Source organism: Belonocnema kinseyi, chromosome 4 (genome assembly GCF_010883055.1).
Source record: "Belonocnema kinseyi isolate 2016_QV_RU_SX_M_011 chromosome 4, B_treatae_v1, whole genome shotgun sequence".
NCBI classification, from domain to species: Eukaryota; Metazoa; Arthropoda; class Insecta; order Hymenoptera; family Cynipidae; genus Belonocnema; species Belonocnema kinseyi.
In genome coordinates, this window is record NC_046660.1 from 121386216 (window position 1) to 121408793 (window position 22578).

General features: G+C 35.0%; 1 protein-coding gene across 2 annotated transcripts in view; it reads right to left on the reverse strand.

The window, feature by feature from the left end:
- Window positions 1-195: 195 nt before the first annotated feature.
- Window positions 196-22578, reverse strand: part of LOC117170637 (solute carrier family 22 member 3-like) — a 262724-nt gene continuing 240341 nt past the window's right edge. For both annotated transcript variants that reach the window (XM_033357541.1, XM_033357542.1), the window contains exons 6-7: window positions 3657-3793; window positions 196-334 (exon numbers count right to left, since the gene is read on the reverse strand). In XM_033357541.1, coding sequence (XP_033213432.1) covers window positions 280-334; window positions 3657-3793 — 192 coding nt within the window. In that variant the 3' untranslated portion in view covers window positions 196-279. The remainder of the gene's footprint in view (window positions 335-3656; window positions 3794-22578) is intronic.

The following is a 22578-nucleotide window of genomic DNA, read 5'->3' on the forward strand; positions in this document are numbered from 1 at the left end:
CAAGATTCGATGATGGGTTTATAATCTAATAATTATGAAAATAGTTTTAATTCACATATCTCTTTACATGTGTGTGTGTGTGTGTGTGTGCGTGCGTGCGTGCGTGCGTGCGTGCGTGCGTGCGTGCGTGCGTGCGTGCGTGCGTGCGTGCGTGCGTGCGTGCGTTATAACAATTATTCGACGATGAGTATTACTTGTACCTTTTAATCTTAATATGAAAATAAAATAGTTCGAAGATTATGCATTAAATTATTTAAGATATCTTTTTTATTCAAATAACTACAAAGATGTCCCACCAATAATATCGCATGAAGCAGATTCCGTTGACTTTTCCCTGAAATACAAGAAATAATGTATTCATATTATCAAAATGATGAAATTCATTTTTTTCAATTTTGTTAATAGTTATATTTTTTATTCAAATAATAGAGCATCTAAATCTCAAGGCAGTATCACATCTATACCAAATTTTTTAACGGCGTGGCTATTTGTACGATATGATGAATGTATAGTGTGGGTGCCTTATTTACCCCGTTAATTGTACGAATAGTGGGGGGTTGTTCACAAAAAACGTGATAAGTTGAGAAGGGGGGGGGGTCTGCTGAAGTATTAGTGTCCATGTTGAGACAAATGGAAAAAGTATCATGCAGGGGGGAGGGTCAGAAATTCGTGAAAGATGTATCACATATTTTGTGAATGACCCTTAAGTACCTTACCTCTACTAGGTTGAACAATGGATGTATATTTATTAAACCCACTAATTTATTCAGACCGTGCCCATTAGAAAATCAAAATGATGGTGTTATGAAATGATATTGAATCGAATGTTATTGTTTGCTATATAACTTAAAGTTTTAAGCTGGCAGGCTTGACGATAGGTAAGTGGTGGTGGCGAGCGGCGTAATTATGTTCCGGCAGGAAATTTAATATCATTTACTAGTGTAAATAAAGAAATCAACACAATTCGCTTCTACAAATTTTGTTGGATAAGTTATTTCGCATTCGAGTAAATATATTTGTCCCTTCGTCCTAACTCTCATAGTGATAAGCGAGATTAAGAACTGTATTTTGATTTTTAATTTATTCATTAAATGTTTAGTATTAATATTTCTTATTGAGCCAGCTAGCCGGATACATAAACTCAGTGTCTAAGCTGAAAGGAGTCATTCCGATACTTCGACAGAAAGTTGAGTTTTTTTTCGAAAATGTGGTTGTACTTTTTACTTGTCGAATCAAGTGGTCCCAGATGAACCACGTAATGAGTTGCAATCTGTCTTCTCAATTGTGTTAAGAAGATCCTCCTTTCGCCCTGTCTTGCGATTAGCAACCAAACAGGAAACACATTTAGAGATAATCTTGTTGACCGTTTCCGACAAAAAGGCGATATAATAATGTCCTTTGATTATTTATTCTGTTCGTTTGGTGGTACAGTATTCTGTCTGATGTGCTGAAGAAATTATTTCATCTTCCATACAGCAAGAGATGACTAGTAAATCGTTCCCATTGTTAGGTTCATTCATAAAGCACACCATTGCGCATCACGTACCCCGCCATCTGGCCTTTCATTAAGAGAACAAGTAATCGCCTGAATTTATGGATCGCCCTGTTGAGAACTTTTGACTCTTGCCGTATATCATCAGTTTCAATCGTCACGATCGGATAGCGACTCAAAGCATTAGCATGCTTCATTCCGGAGTTCCACGTTACTGGAGTTACACCTTAAAATCAATTACAATTTTAAAGGGCACATCCAAAAGATAAACGCGTAGTTTCTCTAAAGCATAAACAATAGCTAATACTATTAACTCATGACCAGTATATCTCTGCTCGATAGGCGAGATCTTATGACTTAAGTAGTGAGTTGGATATAATTTCCCGTTGCCAGGTGAACGCTGTAACAAAATTGCAAATATAAGATGTTAAGATGCGTTAATGTGAAGTTTGTCCCATGCGCACAATCAAAAAACTTGAATACTGGCTCATCAGCTTTCATTACACTAATAGTACATTTCGATACATGTGCGAGAGGTGATTATTAAGCGAATAAGACGTGTTTCGCACGAGCGAAGCGAGTGAGAAAAGTCTCTTTCGCTAAAAATCACCTCTCACGCAAATATCGAAAAGTATTACATACCACGAAAGGCGAAAAAATCATGTCAAAGTTGAGATTTTTAATAATATTCCGATCAATTAAACAGTTGCATGTTTGCAATACGTCATCAGCATACACATGGAAAAGAACCTAAGGAACTTTGTGTCTCTCACGTATGTTTTGATGTTGTATTTTAAGCTGCGATCGAGCTCGTCGACAAACGCATCGTCCGCAAGTGTCTTTGTGTTCTTTTTGCCTGGTATTTTAGACTTTCCGCGACTAGTAAAACATCTCAAGTACATTTTCTACAAAAAATTGTTTAAAAAATAAATTTTTTATTGCAAAATATGAAAAACCACATTATTTTTACCCAAATAGCGTATCTTTATCATCCAAAATTTCGTTCGATATTAAAGTTCTTTGGACAATAAGTTTTTCTCGATTTTCTCAGTTTGAGTCAGATTGGACTTAGGTATCTTTTTAGTTTGTTCAGCAGTATTGACGTCTGCAATTTTGAGCACATTCGTCTTTCATTTTAAACTTACTATCTTTCGTCTTAAATTTTCCAGCTTTTCAAAATTAATTGCATGACTTCTTCTGAAGTAATCAACTCTTCTTACATTAAGGGAACCCACTCTCACGATTTTTTGGTCATCTTGTCTCAATACAAACAATCTCTAGCATATCCCGGACGAACCCCGAAAACTTTTAGGATTATTGATGATTAGCTAGTGAAAGATTTGTTTTTTAACATATTTCTTGATAAATTTTGAATAAAGTAAATACAAAATTTGACAACTCGGTCAACCGAAACGTGACTCGCCTCGGATGATTATTTAATAAAAATTATCCTACATTAGTATGTTGAATAAATACTGCCCTTTTCCATCCGGATAGTGGGCCCAATAAGACATGTTATTATCGAACATTTAAAAAAAAATAAAATTCAAAGTATTCTTCTTAATCTCACTTATCCCTATTTTTTATCATAGTCAGGGTTGGGAGTAATAGAATTCAATATTTTACTCGCATGCGAAAAACCTTTTCCAAAAAAACTGTAGAAGTGAATTGAGTTGATTTCTTTATTTTCACCCACAAATTATATTAAATTTTTAGTCAAAACATAGCTACGCTTCTTGGAACTGGACGGCACTATAAATCTGTGGCCAGGCTTGTCAGTTTAGAATAGGAGGTTATATAGCAATCAATAACATTCAATACAATATAATTTCATAACACCATCATTTTGATGCCCAAATCATTCCTCTTGCTAGCGGTACAAATAGTCACGTCGAGTTGATGATAATACATTAAGGATCCCGGTGAAGAGGCATAGGTTCCGAAACCCTGGCATTTTCAACAGATACTTAAAACTGTCTAACATTAACGGAAAATACAACACACAATGCCTATAAAACAAATTTCCAAAATTTGGCAATTGTACCCTTATTCTCCGGATCCTTTCATGTACATTGTACATGTGCATGTTTCCGAGGTGAATTTTTATATTTATTTTTCAACAGACGTAACTTTATGAAAGTTTTCATGGAATCTTTTTACTCACTTCCCAAAGTTTTCTCCATCTTCAATCGTCTCTGGTAATTCTGAATTCGTAGTTTCCGGCAAAATAAAACACATTCCTGCTACGACTACCGAAAAAAATCCAAATATCAAAGGCGGTAACCATATTCTGACAGTACCCTGAAATATTGTAAAATATTATATTTGTAATAAACTATAATTTAATAGGTAATTTTCAAAAACTGGTGGCATTTGGACTATGAATTTGAAATAATAATCTGCTTGCTCCGCGAGCACAATCTCTTCGCGCACGGCTTGCTTAGCTCGCGGGTTTGTACGCGCCGAGGGCGCGCGACTGATTGCTCTCGCGTCGCGCTCGATAATATATTTACCTGGCGCTTTTTCGTTTGATAATTGTATTGGCCTTGCGCTACGCGCTCGGTCTTTTTATATTTCCCACACTTGTGCACATACTTTTTAAAAGTAAAGGTCAAAGCCTCAACCACAGTAATTTGGTGATTGTGAATTCTCTTTTGATAAAACTCCTTCGGCTTTAACGAACACATTCTCATGACGTATCTCTTGCTTCGCCTTCGAGTGTGTCTGTGAAATTGTATATATTTCCCACAAACGTATATTATTACAATTCATAACATAAATTAGTATTAAAACAGACGTAGTTTCATTGTCTAGTTAATAAAATGCACATTATTTTCAAAAAATGTATTATTAAACATTTTATTGCAACTTCTGTGGTTTTTTATGAACTAAGTTTGCTGAATTCAAATGTTATGTTCACGATTTAAATGTTACACATACGTTCTACACAGCAGCCTTAATGTTTTTTAACTTCTAAATGATATTTCAAGCCTCAGTGACCCAGACTATGTCAATTGAATTTTCTAACGCATCATCTTCTACATCGCAGTTGTGGTGCCCTATTGCTTCATCTCCTAGTAATTTACTAAAAGAGTTTCTTAAAGCATCTAAGGTAGAGAGTATAGTTACAAAAACAGTCTCACAAAACATCAATTAATGAGGGTGGTATTAGTTTCAACCAAGAGGCATAGCTGGTTGGTGTTTTATGGTGAGAAGCAGGCTGTGGTCACTAATATAGGCAACCGTGAAGACACATACTTTGATCCTGTTTTGCGGGCTCGTTAAATAGCTATGTAGGACTTTCCCCCGCTACACGTCGCTCAGGGGCCAAAGTTTGATCTATCTCTCTTACTCCTTCGTTGTTTTCCGAACATCAACACATGTGAAACCTAACCCGTTAAGAAGTGATGGAGAGCTAATATGTAATTTGTTGTCATCATTTTTGACCTGGTGATTATCGTTGCAGTACACAGCTGAAAACTAAAAGAGGGGGCAATACCTTCTGTATTATTACCATAACAAGAGAGTAATATTTTGACAAAGGAACCTGCCGATAAGAAAATTGATGTCGAAAATGATTACAAAATTTAAATAAAAACTGGTTTCAAACATACTTCCATTATCTATCGTTTTTCTGTAAAACACGTTTTTATGAAAAACCCAATAGAAAAACAAACAGAAATATATAAGTAATTATTCCAGTAATTATTTATATATTTTTATTTGTTTTTCTATTGGGGTTTTCAATTTATTAGGGTTTTTAATTACATTATCTACAAATCAACTGGATATAACATCAAGCATCTATTATATTATCTTAAAAACCTGCGGGCTCGTTTGATGGCGCCACCGTCGATTATAGGTCTGCACTCCTAAAGAATTGAGTGACCACAGCCTGGTGAGAAGATGGTGAGAAAGTCTGCGGTTCACAGGTGGTGAGAATATTTTATAGAGTTTGTGTGGAATGTGTGAGTGGAGTATGACGGTGGAAGCCTTTGAGATAAGCAGGGTTGTAAGGGATGCATTGGGAAGTTAAAAATTAATTTGTTTGTAGTTGCGGGGTGAGATTTGGTTAAATAGGGAAAGTTAGGTTAGGTAGGCAAGGGAGCGGGGTAGTTTTTAGTCAGGAGTTTATATATTCATATTGGACAAGGGTGATTCTCGCAGTGCTGAGAAATGTTAGGGGAGAGCAAAGGGTGTCTGCAGGGGCTATGAGGGTGGGGAGGAAATTTACAACTGGCCACGAAGGCAAGCTGTGCATGGCCCGGTGTCGAGTGTCGCGTCGTGGAGAGGGAAAAAGCGGAACGAAGGAAGCAACAAGGCGAGGAAGAGACCGTCTAAAAATGGATGTGCAGACGTAGAAGGAGGCTCTCGGGGTTCTAGTAGGCTAGATCAGAGGGTTAGGGGAAGACTTAAGAGGGGCTATGGAGCAGATGGAAAATATAAGGGAGGACCAGAGGGTGAGAGATGAGAATTGGGATAAGGAGATAAAAGAGCTGAAGAAGAAAGTGGAAGGATTACAGAGGAAAGTGGTTCGATAGTGAAGGAAAAAGAGGATAAAATGAAGCAGATAGAAAAACAGATAAGGGCATGAAAAGAAAAGGTAGTGAAAGGCTTGAGAATGGGGGGGGCAAGGTCGTAAATGGAAATAGTTGACAGGTGGGGGGAGGGGGAGCAAGGGATTTGGAAGAGGGTAAAGAATATGATAGAAAAGAAAGTGGGAGAGCGTAAGACGGAAAAGGAGCAGAGAGCGGATAGGGAAAAGATAAGGACAATGTAGTTACGGATGGAGATAAGAGAGAAGGCAGATAGAAGAAATGATATTGTAATAAGAGGATTTAAACTAAAGAGCGAGGAAGTGTGGGAGGGGGTGAAAGCGCTGCTAAAGAGCATAAGGTGGGTTAAAGGCAAGGTAGGGAAAATTAGAATGGAGGGGAGAAAGGAGAATAAAGTAGTGGTTGTGAAATTAGAGAGCTGCGAAGAAAAATAGATGAGAGATTGTTGGTATGGGACGGGGAGAAAGAAGTGTTAAAGGAAGTACAGGGGAATTCGTTTCGTGGGAAGTATAGATAAGGATGGGTATATAACAGGGTGGAGAAGTGTACTGATATGTACGAAGTAAAAGAAGTACTAGAACGCAGTAGGGGTAAAACCGAAATATGAGGATTTCTGGCGGTATATTCAGGAATTTAATGTGCTGGAACTGGTAGAGATGCGGATAACGAGAAAGAAATAGGATAGGGTAGAGACAAAGTTGCCAAGGTGATATAGGTGGAAGCTATAGGAGGCGGTCACAGTAAAGAGAAAAGGAAGGGCTAGTGGGGGAATCATGACCGGGGTCAGGGATGGATTAGAGGAAGAAGTTCATAGAGAAGGGAAGGGCGTGAAAATGAGGGCAATAGAGATATGAGGGGTAACGTATAAGTTTGTGACTGTGTAAAATAAGGATGGGATAGAAAGGGTTACAGAAAGGATGCAAGACTTACTAGGAGAGATATATAAGGGCATGCTAGTACTGGGGGAAACTTTAGTGCGAGAATTATGTGAGGGCGGAAGGAAGCATATTCAGGAAAAAGGAGAGCTTCAAAAGCAAAAATTGAAGGATAAGACAATAAATAAAGAGGGGGAGATTCTAAAAGACTGGATGGAGGATAGAGGCTGAAAGGGCGGGAGGAGATAGACAAATTCGCCGTGAAAAGAAGGGTGGGTTTAGACCATCAGCCATTAAGTTTGTAGATAAAAAGGGGAGAGTGGCGGAAGGCAGAATAGGGAAGAAGAATCTATAGGGGGGAGCGTGTCCTGGACGAGGGAGGCGATAGACAAGTATCAGAAGCAGTTGAGGAAGGTAATCTTTGAAGGGGAGTCGGTGGAAGAGATATGGGATAATCTGAAAGAGAAAGTGAAAGGGTGTGTGCAAAAGATGGTATTTAGAAAGAAGAACAAACGAATTATGAAGCTGTGACAGGACAGCGAATATTAAATGATAAAGAAAAAGGTGGAAAGGCAGTACAGGAAGTGGAAGAAAAGAACTGCGAAAAGGTAGGAGTAAATAAAAATGACGAAAGAGTTTAGGGTGATGTGTAAGAAGAAAGAGCAGAAAAAGGAAAAAGATCTGGAAGGGGGGTTGAAAAGTGTTAAGACAAAAGGAGACGTGCGGAAAATAATTAGTTGGCTTAGGAAACGTATGGCGGGGATAAGTTAGGAGTTAGGGAGTGAGGAAAGGAAGGGATTTTTCAAAGATTCATGTCTGGGATCAGATACTTGGAAGAGAGATGAGAAAATCAGAACAACGAAAGAGATAGATAGAGAGGAGCTGAATGACGAGGAGCTAGAGAAGCACATAAGAAAGTTGAAAAGGTCTAAGGCAGCAGTGCTGGACGGGACAGAGAACGAATCGGGGCTGTTTGGCACACAAGATGTAAGGGAGAGTCTGAAAAGGATAGTAAAAAAAGTATGGAGGGGAAGGAATTCCTAAGATGATGGATAGAGGTATTGATCATACTACTGTATAAAAAAGAGGATAAGGTTATGCAGGAAAATTATACATGAATTACGTTAATGAATACGGCGTATAAAATATACGCGATGGTGTTGGCAGATACGCTGTGATAAGATATTGAGGGAAAAGCAATACAGCTCGAGACGCAGGCGGGCTATACGGAAGCAAGAATTACTAACGACAATATTGAAGTCTTGCAGCACGTGGTGGATAGAGAATTAGCTAAAAAAGGTGAGAAAGTATAGGCGTTTTCTGAAGGGCTAAAAGCGGGTATGGAAAGAAAGGTATCGGCTGAAGTGGTAGGAGGATTCAGAGTAAGGGGAGTCAGTATATGGTTACTCGCATATGCAGATGACATAGTGCTGCTGGAAAAAAGCGAAGAGTTTTTAAAGCAGATGATAAAAAGGTTGAGAAGATACATGGACAAAAATAGGTACAGTGGAAGGGAGAATCGGTACAGGAGCTGAATGAATGGTCACAAAAGAGAGAGTGAAAAGGACAAATGTGGTGATGAGAGAGCTGTGGGGCTGGAAAAGAAGTTTTTCGCAGATGAGTTTGTAAGGAGAATAAAATTTTTCGATTCGTCTGTGATGAGTGTCTTATTTCACGAAGTGGAGGTGAGAAGGTGAAGGTAGGTGACGAGGTAAATAGGATACAAGAGAGGTATGTAAAGTGTCACTAGGGCTGGCAAGGAATACGCCGAACTATATTTTCAGGTGGGAGACAAAAAGAACGAGTGTAGGGATTATAACATGTAGTCGTACGAGTAAATGTGAGGGAAATTTTGGGAAGAGGGGGGATAATAAGCTGTCTAGAGGATGTTAGTGAGAGAAGGAGAAGAGACGTAAGGTATAGGTGCTCAAAAGAAACGGTATGGAGGGAAGGAAAGGGAAGCAGAGGAGGTGAAGGGTGAATGGGATGTTAGGTTAGATGGAGAAGAGAAGGAAGTAGGAAGAGGAATGCAGAAAGAAAGATTGTAAATAGGAGAGAAAGTAGGTACAAGAAAATTGTAAATATTGTGAATGGTAGTTAAGTATTAGGTGTTTCTCGCGAAGGTAGAAGCTGGAAATGCGAGGTAAAGCGAGAAAATATGAACAAGCGTGTGAAGACTTTTTTTCTTGTCGACTTTTTTTCTTTTCGTGCATTATTTGGCCTAAAATGTTCATTTTCGTGTGCTTTTTGGAATTTTGTAAATGCTATAACTCTTGTAATTTGTTGTTTAACGAAAAAAGTCATTAGAAAAATTATTTCGTCTTTTTGAATGCTAAAAACACCTCTACAGAGAATAATTAAATTGGAAAAAAGGGGCCTCAAAGATATTCAAAATGTGTTCACTTTTTGAATTTTTAACAAAAACGGCTGGGTAACGAACTTGACCTTGAGTTTGAAACACTAAAGGAGTGTATTAAAGGCCAATCTAATAGATTAATTTTTTGAAAAGTTATCGTGTTCATAGAAATACTGAACTATAGACAGAGATACACACATGCAGATAGACAGAGAGCCATACAGACAGGCACATGCGTAAAAACCTTTTTTCAGATTCAAAGGGTCTCGAAATATGGAAATTTGACCAAAACTGAGGGGGGGGGGGACTTTTACATAAATCTAATACATACATTTGCACATATACAAGTTGAATCATGGAAAAATATGATTGAAAAAAATTAACAAAAATGAGAAAAAAATATAAGGAGAATATTATGTGATATTCCGCAAGAAAACAGCCCACCTTGGAGTATGGACTTCCAGACCGAGACATTCAGCCAAAAAAATTTCTGGTATTTGAAGTCGGATCCGATGAAGCATTGAGGTTGAAAAAGAAGTAGGTCACTTTTGAATTTGGAACTTGGAAAATCTGCTTTTCGTGTAGTAAGCATCTAAAATGGTCAAGAGCCATAAGCGCACTGTTTGTTCTTGAAATGTAAAATTGACTCTTTTCTGGGCATCAGGAACATAAGTATAACAACACGAGATACAGCCTGGTTTGATGTATGATTTTCCATCTAAAATTCCAAATTCAAAACATGGGAGCGAATATCTCATAAACTAAAATCGACAATTAGGACCCTTTCCTTGCGGAACGCAACACATTTGATCTATATTTATTTTATAAACCACTTCAGTGAACTTATATACAAATACTAAAAAAATAATTAAACTCAATTGTAAAAGAAATACAATGAAAGAAATAAAATATTTAAATTTTAGTTACTTTTTTTATTTCGTGACTGTCAAAATATACAAAAAAAGAAAGTGTTAATGAAGCACCAATATCAGAGTACCATATAACTACAACAAAAATTTCCCTTGCGGTGTGAATTCTGAATTCTGAACTGACATGCGCAGTAGTTATTCCTATGTATTTGTAGGTTATGTAAGGCCATATGTCAATTTAAAAATACACAAGAGTCACTACTGCGCATGCATAGACATGTTAAGATTACTAGAAAAGTAGAGCATATCGATGATAAATTCACCAAGCATGAAGTTGTTCGATATTTAATATAAAAAAATCTTTCTATACGCGTAATAATAGCATCCTCAGATTTGGCTGAATTAAAAAAAAAATATTAGGAAAACGCACAAATTCAATTTGATCAAAATAAAAACAATTTGATCAAATTTTCTATTTCTAGACAATAATCTAGAAAGTTTAAAATATTTTTCAAAGCATTACTTTATTATTAAAGATAAATATTATGATACCACTTTTAACATTATCATTATTTATAATAATAAGTTTAAATTCATTAATTGAAAAAATACTTATTTAAATTAGAATTAAAAATACGAGAACTGAATCTACAATTATTTAGAGTCTATAAACTAGATTAGCGGGCATCGAAATCCCACCCCCGAGTAATTTGAATCATGCTCATAACTAGAAACCTAGTTTTACAAAGTTGAATTCACATACCTTCAGTTTTTCTAAGATTATGGTACGCTTGACATGAAATATCAATATTTCATCGGTATTTCGTACCCTACATAGGGTAAAGGGGGGGCAGCTCCAACCAGTAGGGCGAAGGTGATTTTCATTATAGCATGGCTATTATTTAACAATTTTAGTTCTACTTTGCATCAAATAAATCTATTTCATCAGAGAGATTTTGTTACTTACTAAAATCTTGAAAATTGACGTTGCAAGAGAAAAATTATACAGCATGTTAGAAATAATTAAATTACCAAATCATTGTTTTTTGATGTGATTAATACTTATAGAAATATAATATAATATAATGTAGAACTCAAAATGAGAAAAAACTGGATCAATGCAACATCTTATTAATTTAAAAAAAAACATTGACTGTTAACTTGTTAGCACTGCCACCCCTTACCCTACTCGGTTTATCGTACCACAAGTTCGAGAGATATCTGAATTCCTACCGAGGTACAGTGAGCACCGTTATAATTTTACCTACAACAAAATATATCCCCAAGTTTTTACTTTGTAATGATCTAGAAATTTGACAATAATCGTCGAAAGGGAAATGTGTATTGCTGCGCAGTGATTCATTTTCACTTCTTTCTAAAGTCACCCCATGGTACGCGTTTTACACTTTTCCGACTATTTGTTTGTATTATTTTTATTAATAGGCGAAAGTACCCCAGTCTACACGCACCTAGGGCGCTCATCTTTCAATTATCCTTTTTGGACATTTACATATAGAGATTGCAATTTTACTAAGTGTGTAATAACGTGCTCCTCGCCTAGGATTTCAAAAGACGATAATCCTCCAGGTAATGTCTGAAAGAGGAGTATAAAAGTGCAGAAAACCAAAACAACCGAGCACAGCCAGTTACCGAGAGACAAGTTTGGTATAGATATTCGGTAACATAAAATGCAAAAATTATCCTCGGTGTGAATTCTCCCGCTTCACAGCTGATGCACGCAGTTTAGGGAAGTTCGATGATAATCGACTTTCTCTACTTTTTGGCTGAATTTAGAACAATAGTCCCTTCATGACCCTGTAAAGTTTCAGCTGCGCTCACCGAGTTATTTTTCGAAATATTTGAACCCAAAAATGATGAATGAAACATGGAGTCTCATGGCAACATGTCAGACTTAAGCATATAATGAATTTTAGTAGTCTGGATATCTATACAATTTTCCAAAAAAGCGAATATGAAAGTTTAAATCTTTCTGAATGCATAAATTTAATAAAATGCTTGTATCACCGACATATTATTGTACTTAAGGTAAAATAAAGACAATCTTCTCGGTCGCGATGGCTGAGTAAACTAATACAACAGCGGCTGAGAAGCAGTAAGAAGGCTTAAGTTGAAAAGAATTGTGAAATTCTGATTTCAGCGTCAAAATTAACATTTTTATATCCTTTTTAAAATCTGATTCTTTCACCGACCTCTAATCCGCAAGAGAGTAATACATTTTCCAGAAATTTGATACCCTGTAATTCCTGTAGCGGCAGCAACAACACTCGGAATTATTTTATGTTCCAGAAACAATAAAACATTTACATTTATATAATTCTTCCCAGTTCCTTAAAAAATATCTACAATGAATTGTTTTCAATTTCGTAAAGTAGGATACATTGCAAATTTAATTCATTTAATATCTTTCAGAAAATATCTATATTAAATTATTTTTGATTCCGCGAAGAAGAACTCATTTTTCATGTTGTTTCAAATTGCAAAATGTAGTATATCTTTCAAAAGAATTTAATTCCTACTAGGACCTTTAGACAATATCGGAGCAACTCATCGTTACTCTAAATACTGCTTAATTTGATAAAAAAAGGTTATCTTATTTTTACACAGAAATCGTCTATTTTTTTGCAGTAATACTGTGCCTATTATACGAGTGATTTTTATTAATATAGTAAATGCCGCCAGCAGATGAATTCATTTGTTTATTTAAAAAATCTGAATTGTATGATTTTCTATAACCTCCGAAACACAAAACCAGTTTTAGAACTGCGAAACCGCCAGGTGTTCTCAGAACGAAGGGCACTTTTAAACTACCACAAAAAGATGAGTACTGCCGCGATTTGAGAAAACAGCGTTAACTGCAAAAAATCGAACCATAAGTTTTTTATATCTTTGGAATCTTGAAGAAAGGATGCACCTAATCATTAAAATAATTTTTTCAAATCTTTAATAATTTTTAAAATAATCATTGTTAAATTTTGAAAAAACGCCGTTAACTGCAAAATTTGGCAGTTACGGACTTTACTAAATTATCGGATGGTAATATCGAGCCTTCGTGATTTTGAAGAGGTCCGTTCGCGCTTACGGCATTCTCTGGAATCATCGAAGCCCGAGAAAAAAGGTATGTAATTCAAGAAACGCCGTAACTGCGTTTATTTTGAGCTGCGAAATTCTTTTGCCGTGAACGGCGTTTTCACAAACCATGGCAGGCCTATTTCTGAGGTCCGTGATTCAAAGAGAGCCGAAACTGCCCGTTACGGCGTTTTCAGAATTTCAGCATCCCAATCAACACCATCAACTGCATTTTCGATAATTAATTAACATTTTTTAACAATTACTTGGGAAAAACGAAAAGTGCATATGCAAATTAGTCAAGAACAGCAACAAAAAGCTGGAAAAAATGAATTAGAATCCGCGATACAGCGAATAAAGTTTCGAACAGTTATCGTCAATTTTCTCGGCTTCGTTCATTTTGCAGTAACTTGAGTCAAATATCCAACTTTAAATAATATTTGCTTACTTCAAAAACCCAGCACAAAATCAATGGAAAAAATTATTTCAAGATTCTATGACTAGTTTCCTAGCTTCAGGTATTGTGTCAGCATGGGTAGAATGAGCTATTATGACACCTGGGTGATAATAGCATAGATTTTCTATGCTTTCTCTGTAAAATGCGACAAAGTGTTATTGATGACTTTTTGACTGGGATTTTTCACAATACATCAAGACAAGCTGTAAGCATGTCTATATCTACAGTCAGACAATCATTAATCATACGAGTTGTTCCTGAAAATATAGGTTTTAAAGTTATTACTCGAGAATAATGAGCATGATTTTGTATTAAATAATTTTTAAAATTAATAAGAAACATTTATTTTGACAATAATTTTAGCAATGGAATTGTATCTTACTATCTCTTCTTGTGCATGTTCGATAAAGGATTGAATTATCAATAAATATTAACCTACTTTTTTGAGAAAACATTCTCTACGACAAAATTGTTCAAACTCGTTTTTTTAAATACCATTTTTTCTGAAGTAAATTATTTGAAGAGTATTTACTTATTTTCTAAATTAGAGAAGTAGAGTTATAAGGAATGTTTTCCCCCGAAAATAAGCCATGCTCTATTAAAATTTAGCGATTTTTTTAATTAATAAGAACGGACAGTAAGAAAATACGCTAGACCCGCGGTTCAGGGTTCCACGGTTTAGGAGTTCCTAGAAGTGCTGACCCACGCAGTTTCTCAGTTGGCGGGATCGAGGAAAGATTCTCAATAAAGAAAAAACTAAACTTGCAGGTCAAATTAAATCAGTCAGTTTACGATGATATTTGGAAAAATAAGTTAAAAAATTATGATTATGCTAACAAAAAATCGTGAAAAAGAAGTTATAATATTGTTTTGGAGGCTGATGTGATAGAATGGGTTAAACGTTAAGCGCTTAATATTTTTAATCAACTGCAACATTTATTGTTTTGATGCAGCAATGGTAATAAAATAAGGTCAGTATCAAGTGCGGTAATTTTATTTCATAAGAATCGCCCTATTCTTACAACGACCGAACACTAAGCGCTCAATATTTTGACCAAACTACAACATGTGCTTGAATAAGGTATTTAACATGTGCGGTAATGCCAATCTTATGAATCACCCGCTTCTCGCAACGTTCGAAAGCAAAGCGCTCAAAATTCGACAATAACTGCAACACTCACTGTTTTAGGGCAGAAAAGGTTAGCAAATAAGGTTATAGACCGTGGGCTGACAAAGTAAATGGGAGCGTGATACGGATAAGGCCAATATTCACATGAAATTTTCGTCTGATGATGAGGAACTTAAAAATGAGTGCCTGGCAGGTGTGAGTGGATGCGTTCACCTGTGGTGACCTGTCAAAGGTGCGCATTTTTGGCAGTTAACTTACGTGACTCGGATAAGGTTGAAAATTGGTGTACATGTAGGGGCTGACATTAGAAATAGCACCTGAGCATTACCAGGCACTTACCTGGATGCAAAAGTTTTGCCAGGCGACTTCGAAGTCGCCGGACATTCAGGTGAAATTTCTTGAAATTGATTTTACAAGAAAAAGTTTGAAAGAAAAGTTGGTCCACTCCCAGAGATGCATATTTTCATTGGTATATAATTTTTTGATAAAATTAATATATTTGGAGAAAACATCGATTAAAGAAATACCATAACAATAAAAAGCCCTTTTTATTGACAAGTAATTTTTTCAAAAATTATTAAGAGACAAAAGGTACTCTATTACAGGTATACTCCAAGATGAATAAGAAGTATTTGTTCAAGATGCTCATATTTACCAAGTTATTCGCATTTTTCCTTCTTTTTCCCATTTTTTCAATCACCTGCTGTTTCTTTAGCAATTTAAAAGAAGCTGTGCTCAAAATTAGTACACGAATAAAGTAAGTCTTGTGCAATGAATTGGCGTCAGCCACTTTCAATTGAAACAATAACTTATTCTGCTATAAATAATCATAATCAGTGTCACGTTCTCAGCTTCTAATTATCGTAGAAAGTTGTAATAAAGATGAATACGATTATAAAAATTAAACAATAAAATCGCTCTACTTTAAAATACCCATTATTTATTATTTTTAAAGTTTATGTTTTGTCGCGGAGAGACGTTCGACCTTTATTACCGTGACGAATGTCAAGTTTCCCAGACCCGGCGTGGGTCATTCGCGTAGGAATTACGATTGCATTTTTAATGGTATAGAACTGCATTAAAAATACAGCAGGAAGAACTTGTAATGCCTACGCCAATGACCCACGCTGGGTCTGGGAAACTTGACATTCGTCACGGTAATAAAGGTCGAACGTATCTCCGCGACAAAACATAAACTTTAACAATAATAAATAATGGGTATTCTAAAGTAAAGCGATTTTATTGTTTAATTTTTATAATCATATTTATCTTTATTACATCTTTCTACGATAATCAGAAGCTGAGGACGTGATACTGATTATGATTATTTATAGCAGAATAAGTTATCGTTTTAATTGAAAGTGGCTGACGCTAATTCACTGCACAAAACTTACTTTATTCCTGTACTAATTTTGAGCACACCTTCTTTTAAATTGCTAAAGATACAGCAGGTGATTGAAAAAATGGGTAAAAGAAGGAAAAATGCGAATAACTTGGTAATTATTAACATTTTGAACAAATACTTCTTATTCATCTTGGAGTATACCTGTAATAGAGTACCTTTTGTCCCTTAATAAGTTTCGAAAAAATCACTTGTTGTCAATAAAAAGGGCTTTTTATTGTTATGGTATTTCTTTAATATATGTTTTCTCCAAATATATCAATTTTATCAAAAAATTATATACCCATGAAAATATGCATCTTTGGGAGTGGACCAACTTTTGTTTCAATCTTTTTCTTGTAAAATCAATTTCAAGAAATTTCACCTGAATGTCCGGCGACTTCGAAGTCGCCTGGCAACACTTTTGCATCCAGGTAAGTGCCTGGCAATACGAAGGTGCTATTTCTAATGTCAGCCCCTACATGTACACCAATTTTCAACCTTATCCGAGTCACGTAAGTTAACTGCCAAAAATTCGAACCTTTGAACCTTTGACGCATCCACTCACACCTGCCAGGCACCCATTTTTACGCTTCTCATCATCAGACGAACATCTCATGTGAAAATTGGCCTTATCCGTATCACGCCCCCATTTACGTTGTGAGCCCTCGGTACTACATGGTCGAACGGTCCTTCCAAATTTTTTTCGAAATGGTTAAAAAGACTTTTATATTATCGCCAGTCTGGCTTTTAGAAGAACATCAGGCTCACCATCAGGGGTATCTAAGGTATTCTTTTCCACATGGTGAATACGCACATATTGTTTTCACTTATTTCGACCATCCACGAAGGAGCAGATAAGACATTGCGTTTGATCAATTCCTTGATTTTTACGCGTCAATCATGCGCGTGAAAATGTAAAGGGTATCGCTAGTTTGCTAGCATATAGAATTCGTAGAACCCTTGGTGCTTTCTGTTAAATAAAAATGTTTTTACCTAAGATTTCCGTGTAAAGTGAGTGCATTTATTGAGGATTAATGGAAAATATCTTATTCTGTAAGTACCTGTTTTAAATACATAATTGTGATGTTAATATTTTCCAAATGTTATGTGAGATTTAAGACATTTAAATCTAATCTTTTTGAAGTTAATATTAGTTTAAAGTAGATTATAATTATTTCAGTAGTCATTGTTAATTCTAGGATTAATAGATTTAGGATCAACTTGAATTGAATTTATTCATTTGAAACTAAATCTTTATTTTTCAGTTCTGACATTCACTCCTGAAATTCATTAAAGAACACATGGCAGGGATAGGGTCGTACTTGTGCTCCTATATGCAGAGAATGGAGACCTGGATCTGCAGTGAAAACACAATTAATATATTTACAGGTAATTAGTCATTATTCAATCATTATTTTTATACCTGTTTTATTACCTGCTCCATTCCTGAACTGTTTAATTCAAAATTTATGTAGTTTGTCGAAAATTTGTCTATTTTCGTAGAAAAGTAATCTTCTCCATTAAAAATTTAACTATTTGGTTTAAAATGTATGTGTTTTCTTGAAATTTTATTTTTCAAGTCAAAAACTAAATGCTCTGATTTAAAATTTAACTATTTTATTGAAAACTCACTTTTTGTTGAAACTTCATATTATTGGGTTAAAAATGCCAATATTTTGTATAGAAAATTTGTCTTGGAAATTCAACTGTTTTTTAGAAAATTGAACACCTTTATTAAAACTTCCCTTTCTGGGGTAAAATGATAATATAAATATAACTATTTGGACAATTTGATTGAAAAGTTCACTATGTTGTAGAAAATTCAACTTTTTTGAAAAAGAGTAGTTTTTTTATTAAAAATATATTCTTTTAAATAAAAAATTATATTTTCTAAATAAAAATGTACCTATTCTATATTTGTTTAAAAATTCAAAATTCTGTTTCGCAAAACAACTAGATAGTATAAAATTCAACTTTCTGTAGAAGATATTTTTTTGTATTAAAAATAATGCTTTTAAATGAAAAGTTAGTTTTAAAAAGTAAAACTTTAAGTGTTTCATTTTGACCTAAAAATTCATTTTTTAATTTATAAATTAAACTATGCTGGTAAAGGTGTATGTAATTTGTTGAAAAAACTTTTCTTTTTTGGTACAAAATTGATCTTATAAACTTAAAAGTTAACTATTTAGTTAAAAGTTAATGTATTCTGGGTAGGAAATGGTCCTTGTTTGTTGATGGTTCTTTTCGATGCAGAATGTTGTTAAAAATTCTTCTTTTTTTTCTTGAAGCTTCATCTCCTTGGTTGAAAATGTAACTATTTTGATTAAAATTCGTTTCATATTTCGTTCAAAATTAATCTTTTTAACTGACAATTATACCATTCCATTTTTTGGTAAAAAATTGATGTCTTTTACTTGCAAGTTAAAATTTTTTATTGAGAATTTATGCGTTTCATTTTTAATTTATCTTTAATGTGGAAATTCTACTGTTTTGTAAAAAATTAATCTTCTTGGTTTGGAAAGTAAAGTTTTTAGTTGAGCAATCATATTTTCTGTCTTAGAAATTAAAATTTTTTCAAGATAATTTGTCTTTTTGGCTCTAAAATTAAATAAATGTCTAAAAATCTATTTATTTTGTTCAAAATTCGTCTTTTTTGTAGAAGATCAATCTCTTAGCCTGATAATTTTTTGTTTGTTTGTTAAATATTTAAAAGCTTCGTTGCCGACCTATTTTTATGGTTAAAATTATTCTTTTTTTAATCCAAAAATGTAACTATTCCATGTTTGGTTCTAAATGTATCCTGTGTATTCAATAAGTTACAAATTTGTATTTTTAATAGATTATTTGATATCCTTCCTCGACAATTCATCTTTTGGGTTGAAAATTGTTGTTTTTTTTAATATAAATTTTTTAATAGATTTTTTGTCTGCAAATTCAACTATATGTACCATTTTCAGTTGAAACTGTATCCTGTATACTGTATAAGCTAAAAATTGTACTGTTGGGTAGAAAGTTCACGTATTTTGTTAAAAACTATTCTTTTCGGGTAAAAAGGAAACCTAAAAATGAAAGAACAGAAGTACTTTAGGTTTCGGGTTTTTTCAAGCAGATACAGTTGAATTTTATTGCATTGAAACAATACAAGATTAAATAGAGTTGTAACATGTAAAATTTACTCTGAAATCGTTGCAAAGATGACATTCTTTTCTTTCTGTGAATCTCCTTTGTTAAAAGTTGAACTTTTTGGCTCAAAGTTCAACTATTTTGCAGAAAATTTATCTTTTGGAGTAGAAAATTCTTCTTCTTTGTTGATAGTTTCACTTTTTGGTTGAGAATCTTGTCTTAAATTGATAATTTTTTTTGAAAATCATCTTTTTTGTTGAAGATTAATTTTTTTTTTCTTAAAAATCCACTTTTTTCCAAAACATTTGACTTTCTACCTTAAAAACTTTTATTTTATTTAAATAAAAAAATGATTTAATTGGTTTCATGCTAATTTACTGTTTACATTGTTCTAGGGAATATTTACGGGGCGGCTCAAAAAGCAGGAAAGCAGCTGGCAAGAGACTTTTTTAATTTTAACAATTGTAATTGCAGTATTTAACTTAATCCTGCATTAGTGTTACTTTTTAGATTAAAGTTGATTATATCGTACCAGTAATATCATATAAGTTCTATATATAGTTCTATATATATTTATAATTTGTCTTAAGGATGATCAAATCTCCCATCCGAAATGACTACGTGAAATATCTAAGATAATCGAATCAACCATTACATACGACCCAGCCGAATGTCTGATAAAATCAAATCGACCATCCGAGATTTCCAAACCGACCCCTCACAATGATCGGGTCAGCCAGCTTGAGATGACCGTGGCGACGGTCTGAGGAAATCGAGTCGACTTTCTGAGATTGTCGATTTGGACCTATCTTATTTTTAATTTATAGAGATAGTCGCTTTAGTCATATTCAAGAGCTATCCTATAGTCGACCCTGCAATATGGTCTGTTTGCACGTTTATATTGCTAAACAGACCTTCCATTTTTCTCCTTGCGCAAAAATCTATATAATATGAGAAAGACCTTCAATTTCCCTGGAATTACATAAGCTAGGGGAAATAAAAGGCACACTAAAGAATTTCTGTGTACAAATTAAATCTCTATAAGTCGCGACGCTTAAGCATATAACATCCATGTGTCTATTTTCGCGTATACTAGTATTATCAAAATAATGTCCAGAATATCCCTATTTTTTACCTATTTTTTGCATGTAGAGGAAAACTGAGACGTGTACGAGAAATTCGGAGGTCAGATTTGGATTCAGCGACTCAAAATCCATAAGGTTAGTCTAGTCACTTATTTCTCGCAGGGAAATTTTCTTTTGGCCTGTGTAAACAGAAAATCCCTAGGCTTTTCCCTAATTGTTCCATGTAGGGAGAAAATAGTAAGAGCTCTACTAATCTAGGGATAAAATTGAGATTGAGAGCCCAAATTTGCAGAGGAAATAGCATTTTTCTTATTTTTTGCTTTATAAGTAAGGATAACATGCGCACGACCTTCAATTTCCCTATATTTACCCTAGCTAGGGGAAACGATAAGCATTCTTCATTTCAGTCACGATGCCATCGTCAAAGTCGTCAACTGTCGTACATTCTGTCTCTTTCGTCTGGTTGTGTTCTACCTCAAGTTGGAGTTTCATTGCCTCAAACTGCCTTTGGATTTTATCTTGTTTTTCTTGAAGTTTTTTCAATATCACCGAGAGTGCATCTTAGAGAGATTTGCTAGAACTCTCGCGTATTGGATCGGCTATGACTATAACTTCTGCTTCCCGTTGCTGAACACAAGGATTGCGGCAATTGACGAAATCGATGCTAAAAATTTACGTCACTTAGCACGCAAGCTTCGACGTGGTATTTTTAAACTATGAATGTTATACTTTTTTACCAATTTACAGGCTGTATCTGTCAATTCAACTTTCGTCAATCCCAACAAGCTACTAACAAAAGCTGGCCTTATGTAACGATCTGTAAGATGCTCTTTAGAGTACTTCTTTAACTGATCTTCTATTCTATGGTGGAACTCATCCATTTTGTCCGTTTTTTACCCAATAATCAACTGAACTGTCAGCTTTTTCCAACAGCAGTCTTTTTCATTTTCAGGAGATTCTGATATATGCCTAATAAAAGCTTCACGATCATGATTTAAACGGAAACGAGATATTCTACTTCCCGAATGTGGTACGGTGTTATATGCTAATTGAATTTCCGATAGATTCTCAGCCCATTCTTTGTGGCTGGCATTTATGAACGCGGCTATAATTGGTTTTATTGTCCTATTGACACGCTTAACTGGGTTATTCTGGGAGTGAGCGAATGGGGTCGTTATATGTTTAATTTCTTTAGCCGTCAAAAAGGCCTTGACGTCCTTTTTAATGTAATCACCTCCACGTGGTGACGGTGAGCAACAGGTCACCTGCGAAGTCCCTGGAATTTACAGATTTTACAGATACATAGAAAGCACATGTCAAAAAATGTTTCAACATAGTTATCAGTGGAATGGACCATTTTTGAAGTCCAAAAATATGATGCGTCACTTGCTCCCTGCGAATCATGGAAAAGAAGAAACAGATATTTGTTTCTCCTACGATCTGGCGAGAGCCAACGGATCATGGCACTGATTGCTATTTCTGCTTCACTAATACATATAGGTATAATAGAAAGAATGATTCTACAATACTATATGCATCTGTTCAATCTGTGACTCATGCTTTTTTAATCAGCATTGATCAGGTTGAAAGTGAACATCAGATATTTACTGACGAAGTCTCTTTTAAGACAGAAACTAATGACGCAGATAGAAGAATGTCATTTGAAGAATTCGAAGGTCAGCAAAATAGCGAGCTACTAGGCAGTCTGATAAGTCCCTGAAAAATGAAACACGGAGACGTTTTTTTGGATAAAGTCGGTTTTATTTTTCAACATACTCTCCTTTTAGGTCGATACAGCGAGTCCAACGATTTTCTAACTTTTTGATACCGTCCGAAAAGCACTCGATCGGAAGGTCTCCAAAATACGCCTCAGTTTCAGCTATGAACTCCTCATTTGAGTAAAAACGCTTACCGGTGAGCCATCTCTTCAGGTTAGGGAACAAGTAATAGTCGATGGGGACCAGGTCTGGTGAATACGGTGGCTGAGGAACCACTTCGAAGCCGATTTCATGCAATTTTGCTTGTGCAACTAAGCATGAATGAACAAGCGCATTGTTGTGATTGTTTTACCTTTTTCAAGATAGTCCACGAATATTATGTCATGTGCATCCCAAAATACGGAGGCCATAACCTTTCCGACCCATTGTTGCGTTTTTGGACGCTTC